The sequence below is a fragment of the Vipera berus genome (genome assembly GCF_964194415.1).
Source record: "Vipera berus genome assembly, chromosome: 17".
Lineage (NCBI taxonomy): Eukaryota > Metazoa > Chordata > Lepidosauria > Squamata > Viperidae > Vipera > Vipera berus.
The window spans coordinates 4,926,318-4,937,434 of record NC_138220.1 but is presented as its reverse complement, the minus strand read 5'-3'; the positions used below and the strand labels follow the sequence as shown (position 1 = coordinate 4,937,434).

Sequence of the window (11,117 nt, the reverse complement as noted above, 5' to 3'; positions counted from 1 at the left end):
ACAAATCACTTTGGGCACCCTCTCCCGGTGCCTGCCTGATCTAGCCGGTCTCCCCCACAATCTAGGGAATCTGATCAGCCTGTTTTTTTTTTCCAGGGGGTGGGTGGGGGTGAAATGGTCCCAGCTTCCCATGCAGCTATGCCAGGCCAGCAACCACAGGCTCAGATGAACTGGTGGGTGGGTGGGGGGGATTAGGAGGTTGCATAGAAACAGATCTGAGGAGAGGGGAGACGTGTCCGCTAACCCCCCCCCCCCGCCACCAATCCAGCTTTGCCTGTTAGCAAAATTAGGGGCTCCTTAAATCACATGCATGACAAGGCATTTCTCCATGATGAACATTGCCTCTCACCTGTGGCAGCGGAGAGAGAGAGAGAGAGATATATAAAGATATATATATATATATATATATATATATATATGTATATATATATGTGTATATATATGTGTGTATATATATATATATATATATATATATATATATATATATATATATATATATATATATATATATATATATATATATAGAGAGAGAGAGAGAGAGAGAGAGAGAGAGAGAGAGAGAGAGAGATTTTTTTTTTAAAAAAAACCAAGCAAACAAGAGCTGAGGGATCCTGGGCATTCTCCGTGCTCGCTTGTTTCCTTGCAGGCGTTTCATGACCCCAAACTAGGTAACGTCATCAGGGCTAGGAGGGAGTTGGGATTTGTGGAGAGGAAGAGGAGGAGGAAGAGGAGGAGGAGGAGGAAGAAGAGGAGAAGGACTATGGAGTCCTCGATGCTCTCTGAGCTGGGTTGTTTTCTTGCAGACGTCTCACGACCAAACTAGGCAACGTCATCAGCGCCAGAGGCCCAGCGATGTTTGGGTCATGGGATGTTTGCTCAGAGAGCGCCAAGGCCCTGTCATTTCAAGCCTGAGCTATATTATTATTATTATTATTATTATTATTATTATTATTATTATTATTATTATTATTATTATTATTATTATAAGCTGGAATAAAACTATCCCCACTCACCCAGGATCCAGCAGTTCTCGGGACCCACTTCTGAACCAGGGGACAGAAGAAAGACAGCCGAAGACGACACGGGCCAGCTAAGGAGGCGCCGAGGGCTGCTCCCAGCAACGCCAGAGTGCCCTTGACACGCCCTGCGGGACAAAGAGGAGGTGGGAGTAGTAGCAGCGATGGGAGAAGCCTCTCCCTTTACAGAGAAATGTTCCCCGCTGGAGCTACGCCCACTTGGCCTGCTCCTCCGGCCACCCAGGACTAAATGCTAATCATTCCGAGGTAGACTGTGGCTCCAGCTGGAAGTTCCCTGCAGCCACGGGCTCCGAAAGCCAAGGCAGGAGCCTCCACAAGCCAGCAGCCAGGGGATTGTGGGTTGGGTGGAGACACAATGGGGAGGATGGGAGAGGGGGGGGGGCTGGCAGCCTCTGGTTGGCAGGAATTCCCAGGAACTGCAAAAAGGCAGTTTCAAACTGGCTGCAAAAGTAGCCCAGCTCTCATATTTCCCTTTTTTTTCCTAATTCTCCTTCCGTTGCTTGGAAGGCAAGCCTTACTGCAAAGGGATAGTGCTATTATCCTATATTCCTTCTCCAGGGTTTTTCTGCACCATGGAGAAAGAAAGGGAAGCCCCCCCCCCAAACCTCAGATTGCCTTCTCTTAATGATTCCCCCTTGGGGAAATTAGACATTTACACACACACACACACACACACACCACAGGCATTCTCGTCCCTGGTGACCAAAGTTTCTTGGGAGAAGGATCAGCAGCCAAACCAATGCCGGGCTGAGCAAAATAAATAAATAAATAAATAAACCAGGACAATCACAGCATTGAGTGGGATAATTTCAGCCAAGATAGATGGGAAGAGGAACAGCAATCAATCTAAGAACAAGACTAACAAACCAGAATAAATTAACCGTCTTGCTAGGTTGGCTTGGAAGGCAACCTCAGCCCTGCACCGATTTGGGCCTGGAAAATGCTGCTCCCGTTTACGCAATCGGAATAAAGCTGGAAGGGACCTTGGAGGTCCTCTAGTCCAGCCCCCTGCTCAAGCAAGGGACCCTATGCCATTTCGGACACGTGGCTGTCCAGTCTCTTCTTAAAAACCTCCAGTGTTGGAGCACCCACGACTTCCGGTGGCAAGCTGTTCCACTGGTTAATTCGTCTCGCCGTCAGGAAGTTTCTCCTTAGTTCAAGGTTGCTTCTCTCCTTGATGAGTTTCCATCCGTTGCTTCTTGTCCTGCCTTCGGGCGCTTTGGATGGATAGCTTGACTCCCTCTTCTTTGGGGCAGCCCCTGAGATATTGGAAGACTGCTAACCTGCCACTGCGATCTTTGCTATCGTTGGCACACTCCTATCATGTCTTTGAAGTCATTTTAATTAATACTGCGAATCTTTTAAAAAGTAGAATTCTGATTTATTTTTTTTAAAAAAAAAAAGGAAGGAAGGAAGGAAATACAGAATAACAAGTTGGAAGGGACCTTGGAGGTCCTCTAGTCCAGCCCGCTGCAAGGAGTGAGGAACGGTCAAGGAATGTGGGGGGAAAAAGTTCTCTTCCCCTCAATTTCCGATTTCTCTCGAGGTTCACAAGCGGCACCCTCCTCCCACAGCTGCCGAATATCCTCTGCTTTCATTGTTACACGTCGCAGCATCTTTCGCCCTGATCCGCGAGCGATGGGTATCCGAAAGGTGGTTTTTCACGAGGCAACTGGACTTTCTTGTTTTTCTTTGGAGATAACTATGACCAAGAGGACTTGAGCATCTCCACAGACCTCAAGCGGCTGGTAGCTTTGTTAGGCTCTCAAAATCCTGCTCACCCACGTTTGCAAGTTCCTTTTTTTTTGCAGACTGCTTAAAATTCTCACCCGCCGCTCTCGGCCCACTTTGGCTGGTGCAGGGTATTTTTCCGTAAAGGGAGAACGAGAGGCCGGCCTCGTGGCGTCTGCTCCCGACAGGGAGCAAAGTCAAAAGTCAGACTTTGATCTCATCTTCCTCTTGACACGTCCTCCCACGCTGTTTCTGCGGTGGCATATTTTCCCCGCAGGCAGATCCACTTCAGCCGGTTTATTGATTGGCGTTCTTCCTTTCCCCCCCCTCCCAATCTGGATTAGGGAAAAGCAGGGAATTTTAGACGCAATCTCCCGCCGGAGACAGTGTTGAAGGAAAAAGTCTTCATCATGGTTCGGTCCAAGCCGGGAACAAACAACATGGCGACTGCTTTAGAAAGAAAGTTGCAGTTTATTGAAGAGGAGAGCCAGACAGAAAGATGGCTCTGGAAGAAAAGAGAGTGAGCACATGTAGGGGGTGGGTTTTTATACCCTCTGGAGCCTTTTGTTTGGGGCTTTGTATTTCCTGCGTCATGTATTCTGACCTGAGTCTGGGTGTGCCCTTCTGGTATTCTGAAGGTGGTGGGTTCATCCTATTAGGCCCCAAGGGTCAGATCCTGCTTCCCTGGCGTTTTGGCTGAGGACTCTTTTAAGATTTTCGGGGTTGATTCTAGAGATCTTTCTTCCAAATCCCAGTTTCCCGACTCCAGTCTTTCTGACACAAGGTGATCACATCTGCAATTCTGCGGGCTCGGTTTCTGTTTGGGACAGAGAGACTTTGGAGTGTGTGTGTGTGTGTGGGGGGATTTGGTTGGTTTCTGGTTTTAAATCCTTTAGGGAAATATATTCTGTCTTTTAAATATTTCCAAAAATATTTCTTTCTCTCTCTGGGTGTGGGTGGGTGGGGGGGAGCTGACTCCCCACAACAGCAAAGCTCCCCCTTGAGACAACTTTGCCATTTTGGACTGCTGCTTCCGGCAGCTACAAAGGCTCCAGAGCTTTGTCCGGCCGCGATGTTATGCTCTCCTCTGGATTTTCCGACGGGAAGACTTCGGAGGCCCCTAACTCTCGGCAGCAGACGGTGCCCGACTCACCGGGAGGGTTTCCACTCCTTGCTTTTCTAATGAGCTGTGGAGTGCAATATGGAATTAAGACGATCCAAGTTATTAATTGTCTACAACAATTAAGTCTTGAAGCCTAGGCCCCCGGGCCCCTTCGGACTACATACAGAAGCCAATTAGAGCCTCATCCATATTCATGGGTCTTAATCCATCGGCTGCCAGCTTTCCTTTTGGCTCTCTCCACCCTTCCCACTTCGTTCGGCAGCTCGGGGAGGTGGAACCCGACCTCCCTTTTTTTTTTTTTTTTGCATATGTTGGCTTAGGTGAACATAAAAGCAAATATTTGATGCAGTCTCGATTAGTGCAGATCAAGCTGGCTCCCGGCTGCATCTGCTTCCTTGGTGCTGTAATATTTGACCTCTTCCAACGCCCGTGGTCTGCAAACCTCTTGTGCTCATCTTGACGTTCTTCGAGTCGGATGCCGCGTGTGAGGGACCCTTTAGTCAAGGAAGGGCGAGGAAGAATGCACAAAACCGTGCGAAGGTGTGGAGCCGTGCCGCGGCCGTCTCACAACAATAATTACAGCTTTTTAAGCTTAAGGGGGAAAAAAAGATGGCTAACTCACCTAAGTACTGCGTTTCTGGTGGGAGATTGATAGCTTGTTCTTTGAAACAGTAAGGGGAAACACATACACACACACACACACACACAGGATTTGCCACTGAGATGCAGACCCTTATAATATCCACCCCCCCAGAAAGGAATATTCTACATCGGGGGGGGGGAAATTATATTTCATCTTCTGCGACTGAATAAATGAACTTCTTTCCACCCCTGCCCCAGACAGAGTGCTGGAATTTTGCTCCTGTCCATCATCTGCAAAGGATCCTGGGAAAATCCTCTAAGGCTGAACGAAAGATGGAAAGAACCCCATTCTAATTTTTCCCAGTCAGGTTCAAACGATGAGACCTTTCCCCCCCCCCACGCCCCCCGACAGGTCCATCTGCTTTTCTACCCGAAGGTCTGCTTTCTTTGAGACTCAGGTAGAATTATGTATGGATGCACGCGTGCATGTATATAGCTCATCACGGCTCCTAACCCCTATGCCAAGGTTTTGCAATTAAAACGGAAAAGGGGAACGTGCACGGCGGTGATGGGGAGAGGCGCTAATCGAGAGCTAAAATGAGGAGATTGTCTCGTAGCCGTTCGGGTTTCCTGATGAGCAAAAATCTGTTCCAATTGCCAGAACGTGATTTCTCCCAAGTTGTTTCAATTCCCCTCCCTGCCCTTGACGGATTGCTTTCGATGGGCATTCCGCAAAGCCGGCGCTGGGTTGATTCCCACAATTTCACACAGCCAAGCTGGAAGCTGGACCGCTTTTGTGTGTGTGTGTGTGTGTGTGTGGCTAATACAGCTTCATCTGGGCACGAGAGGGAGTTATCCATCATCCTGGGTGTGTGGGGGGGAGGCGTGGAACCACAAAAACCCGGCCTTGCAAGAATACGCAACATTTAGAGAAAAAAGCTAAGTCGCGGCGGGGAATTTGCAATGTTTCGTAAACCATCTCGGTGCTTTTCCGAGGATGCTGTTGGCCTTCAAATGACACAGGCTGACAAGTCCCTGGAAATTTTTATTTTCCTTGCATTATCACCTAAAGATGAAAGCTCAGGCTCCTCCTGTATAAGGTCACGGGGGGGGGGGATGTTTGAAGATTATATACTGCTTCAGATTCTAAACTTTATTTCCTCTCTTTCCACCCCCACCCCCTCATTCTTCCTTTTTCTTCCTTTCTTGGATGTCTGAGGTCTCTCATTCCATAATCATTCCTCAACTGCTTTTATATGGTGTTTTTATTATTATTATTATTTTTTAAAAAGAGGTGAACTACAGTTGCCTTGGGAACGGTGATTTTTGAGCGTATCAATAATAAAAAACAAAACCCAGTTGGGGAACAATGCATGCGTGGATACCTTGGTGTGTTTTCAAATCAACATGTCAAAATTGGCTTTCCCGGGGGGGGGGGGAAGCGGCAGCAAAACAGAGAAGAGAGGGAGGCTGCAAAGCTTCTGGCCTCCCCCCCCCATATGTTGGCCAAAGGCCCAAATATTGGGCAACACTGCCTTTCCCTACATTGGTGTGTTTCGTGGAAGGCCTGCACCATGGCGACAGAGCCTCATCTTGGCTTCCCATATTTAACATGGTTTCCATTCAAACATATTCTTGCTGGAACGGAATAGAATATGGAATGGAATGGAATGGAATGGAATAGAATAGAATGGAATGGAATGGAATGGAATGGAATGGAATGGAATAGAATAGAATAGAATGGAATGGAATGGAATGGAATGGAATGGAATGGAATGGAATGGAATAGAATAGAATGGAATGGAATGGAATGGAATAGAATAGAATAGAATAGAATAGAACGGAATAGAATATGGAATGGAATGGAATGGAATGGAATAGAATGGAATGGAATGGAATTACAGGATAGAATAGAATAGAATGGAATGGAATGGAATAGAATAGAATAGAATGGAATGGAATGGAATGGAATGGAATGGAATGGAATGGAATAGAATGGAATGGAATGGAATGGAATGGAATGGAATGGAATGGAATGGAATGGAATGGAATGGAATAGAATAGAATAGAATAGAATGGAATGGAATGGAATGGAATGGAATGGAATGGAATTACAGGATAGAATAGAATGGAATGGAATGGAATAGAATAGAATAGAATAGAATAGAATGGAATGGAATGGAATGGAATGGAATGGAATGGAATGGAATAGAATAGAATGGAATGGAATGGAATGGAATGGAATGGAATGGAATGGAATGGAATGGAATAGAATAGAATAGAATAGAATAGAATAGAATGGAATGGAATGGAATGGAATGGAATGGAATGGAATGGAATGGAATGGAATGGAATAGAATGGAATGGAATGGAATTACAGGATAGAATAGAATAGAATGGAATGGAATAGAATAGAATAGAATAGAATGGAATGGAATGGAATGGAATGGAATGGAATGGAATGGAATGGAATGGAATAGAATAGAATAGAATAGAATAGAATAGAGAATGGAATCAGGATAGAATAGAATAGAATGGAATGGAATAGAATAGAATAGAATAGAATGGAATGGAATGGAATGGAATGGAATTACAGGATAGAATAGAATAGAATGGAATGGAATAGAATAGAATAGAATTACAGGATAGAATAGAATAGAATAGAATAGAATAGAATAGAATAGAATAGAATAGAATAGAATAGAATAGAATATTAGAATAGAATAGAATGGAATGGAATGGAATGAATGAAATGGAATAGAATAGAATAGAATAGAATAGAATAGAATGGAATGAATGGAATGGAATAGAATTACAGGATAGAATAGAATAGAATGGAATGGAATAGAATAGAATAGAATTACAGGATAGAATAGAATAGAATAGAATAGAATAGAATAGAATAGAATGGAATGGAATGGAATTACAGGATAGAATAGAATAGAATGGAATGGAATGGAATGGAATAGAATAGAATAGAATAGAATAGAATGGAATAGAATAGAATAGAATAGAATTACAGGATAGAATAGAATAGAATAGAATAGAATAGAATAGAATAGAATAAGATAGAATAGAATGGAATGGAATGGAATAGAATAGAATTACAGAATAGAATAGAATAGAATAGAATAGAATAGAATAGAATAGAATAGAATAGAATGGAATGGAATGGAATGGAATGGAAGGGAAGGGAAGGGAAGGGAAGGGAAGGGAAGGGAAGGGAATATGGAATCGAATGGAATATAGAATGGAATATGCAATGGAAATGGAATGGAATAGGGAGTGATGAGAGAAGTATGGAATGGAGTAGAATGGAATATGCAATGAAGATAAAATGCAATGGAATGGAATATGGAATAAAATGGAATGGAATGGAACAGAACATGGAATGGAATATGGAATATGGGAGAGAATGGAACGGAATGGAATAGAAAGCAGACAATCAATAGAAAAGCACGCCAGACAGTAGACCAACGTTTCTCCATCTTGGCCATTTGAAGAGGTCTGGGCTTCCAACTCCCAGAATCCCCTAGCCAGCGTAGGAAACTCCCAGAGAGGAATTCTGAGAGTTGAAATCCACACACCTCTTCAAACGGCCGAAGTCGAGAAACGCCGTATTAAGACTGGGGTTTTGTTGCTTTTTTTTTCCTCTCTCCAGTGTTTCACTGAGGGATGAAAACACGCATATTGCTGAAACACGACACAACGTAATTGTTGCGTGCTGTGCGTGGATTGGGCACACTGACCCGTTCTTTTAGGATCCTGGGGGTAGGAGAAGCGTTAATTCATTCGTCTCACCCTAAGGAGGGATCAGATTTCCAAAAGGAAGGAAGGAAGCCAAGGCGCAGAATTTATGCCGAAATCCCAATCGGGAGACAATTTCCCCTGCCTGTCAAAAACCCAGAGGCAAAAGAAAATCACAACTGTTTCTCTTCAAATGGCACTGTGCTTACTAGTATCTCTCCCTCCCCAGTTCAAACCCTTTGTGTTGTTTCCCCCCCCCCGCCGTGTGTCACTGCCCTGCAAGCTGGCTTTCTTATAAACAAGTAACAAACCATAAAGCAAGAACAAGAGGGAAGGAGAGAGTGGGGTGGGGGGGAAACATCCAGAAACGTGGAAATCAAACAGAAAAGGATCAGAGCCATTAATTTCCGTTTGTGTTTGCTCTGGGATTTTTAAATTATTTTTTTTTTAAAACAACCGCCTGCTCTCGTTGCGGGTTTTATCAGGAATCCTCAGCCGCAAAACTCGCCTTACGCCTGTCTCCCAAGCGCCGGAGATTTGCCAGGGAAGCAGGGATAATGCCACAGCCTCAACAAACAGAGATAGCGGGCCCAGCATCGCACATCACCCTGGGGGTGGTGGGGGGGTGGGGGGAGAGAGAAGAAACGCGGGCTTGCCCAAGGGTGAAATTACATTGTATTCTGTTTGGATAATTGGATGTCATCTACCACCCAACTCGTTAGAAGAGTGCTTAGCTGCTATAGGGGAGGGGGACACACACACACACACACAGAGTCCAAGGCCGACCTGGCGACTTTTGCCCCCTTTGGAAGGACCGCCGGCCTATCTGTTAGCCGAGAGGGGCCACAGCTGACCTGCAAACGGGGTGGGTAGGGGGCAGGAAGGATGGCAGAAGACCCTCGGTGGCGATGTCCTTCACTTGGGGGACAATTTAGGACAATTTGGTCTGGGGTGGAAGCTTGACCGTCACCTCTGCTCCGGCAGAGTTGGGTCCAGCTGGCTGGCCGTCCGTCAGGGACTGAGACACCTCAGGGATAATCACGGTCCTGGTTGGGAGAGGACGGAGGAAGCCCATGCCATTGATCTGACAGCGTTGGGTGATTCATGGCTTGCCCTCTTTGCGGATCAATTCATTAATTATCCTGCAAGATATGGGTGACCGGGAGCCAGGCCCCTGATTTAAGCACAGCCCGCGATTTATCAAAGGAAGGGTTGAAGGAAGGGGGATTGGGAAAGAGGAGTAAGCAAGGCTGGCGGCACGGAATAAATGCCGAATACCTCCCGTCCGGTCTCCAAACAGAGGCAGAAGCGGTATAAACTCCTGAGTTGGGTCAGAGCGCCAAAGGAAGCTGGCTAACAAACCACAATCTGGCCAACGTAATCAGAGAGAGACAGGGTTTCTCCTGTCCTGGATATTTGGTCACCTCTAGAACGGATGCCTGTAAATTCGCTCTCCGTGGGGCTACCCTTGGAGAGTATATCTCTCTCGAAGCTTCAGGTGGGGCAGAAGGAGGCCGTGGGGGGAAAAAGTCATGGACGTCCCCAGGGTCATGGTTCCGACGGATGTAACCAGGTAAAAGAACTTTCAAGGGTGGATGCAGTGGTGGGATTCAGCCGGTTCGCGCCAGTTCGGCAGAACCGGTAGCTACTTTTTTGTTACTGAGATAACCTTTGCTCGGCTCCGGTGGTTACTGAACCACCGTTCAATGGGTGGACTCAATTCTAGCTTTCCAGGCTGAGTAATTGGAGAAGGACAGTTTCATGGAAGGAATGTTTGATGGCTGATTAGGAGTCTCCCAGTACGAGGAGGAGGAGGAGGAGGAGGAGGAGGAGGAGGAGGAGGAGGAGGAGGAGGAGGAGAAGGAGGAGAAGGAGAAGAAGAAGAAGAAGAAGAAGAAGAAGAAGAAGGAGGAGGAGGAGGAGGAGGAGGAGGAGGAGGAGGAGGAGAAGAAGAAGAAGAAGAAGAAGAAGAAGAAGAAGAAGAAGAAGAAGAAGAAGAAGAAGAAGAAGAAGAAGAAGAAGATTTTTTGGCCGTGCCAAAGAGCAACGGGGGCAAAATTGGGAAGGGGAAATGAGGGGAGGCTGCTACTCACAAGATTGTCGATCCTATCCTGACTTCTCCAACCTTTGTTGTTGTTGTACATATGCAGTCCTCGACTTACGGCGATTCGTTTTCTGACCTTTCAAAGTTACCCTGGCACTGGGGAAAAAAAGGTACTTGTGTGACCGTTTTCCCTGCTTGTGACCGTTGCAGTGAAGGAATGTTTTGCTTAGCAACATACATTTGGGGCTCAACTGCGGTCATAACTTGAGACTTGGAGGGGGGGCAGCGGGTAGACTACAAAACCAATCATAATCATAATCGTAAAGTTGGAAGGGACCTTGGAGGTCATCTAGTCCAAGCCCCTGCTCAGGCAGGAAACCCTGTACCATTTCAGACAAGTGGCTGTGGGGGAACCCCCATAAAAACAGATAAAAATATTAAATTAAAACGGCAGCTCGTGGCCAGTTTCAAAGGAAACAGGGAGAGACAGAGAGAGATGAGCAGCTGGGAGGATTTAAATGAGAACGGGTGAGATTAGACGGGGGTGTTATTACATTATTTGCCATTTAGATTTTAAGTCCTGTCCTATCTTAAAAGCTCAGGGGAAGATTACAAGACGTTGCTTTGGCCTTCCCTCTGAGCCGGCTTTGGCTCTTTCAGTCAGCGAAAAATGGGACACGCGGGAAAGGATGTCAAGTTCAACGTTATTCAGGCTAAAGGGAAGGGACTGGCTAGGCTTCTCCGGCCCTTTCTACCGAGGCCGGATACCGATCAAGAAGAATTAAAACGGGTGCTCTTAATGGCGCTTTTTCAGGAGGCAGCTGGACTTTCTTGTTCTTCCTTGAAGAGGTTT

General features: G+C 46.0%; 1 protein-coding gene across 1 annotated transcript in view; it reads right to left on the bottom strand.

Moving 5' to 3' along the window:
* Positions 1 to 9,772, bottom strand: part of DISP3 (dispatched RND transporter family member 3) — a gene marked incomplete at its 5' end in the record, with an annotated part of 25,312 nt that extends 15,540 nt beyond the window's left edge. The window contains 4 exons of the mRNA XM_081341281.1: positions 1,014 to 1,144; positions 2,867 to 2,943; positions 9,191 to 9,266; positions 9,687 to 9,772. Of these exons, the coding sequence (XP_081197407.1) occupies positions 1,014 to 1,144; positions 2,867 to 2,943; positions 9,191 to 9,266; positions 9,687 to 9,772 (370 nt within the window). The remainder of the gene's footprint in view (positions 1 to 1,013; positions 1,145 to 2,866; positions 2,944 to 9,190; positions 9,267 to 9,686) is intronic.
* Between the last annotated feature and the right edge of the window lie 1,345 nt (positions 9,773 to 11,117).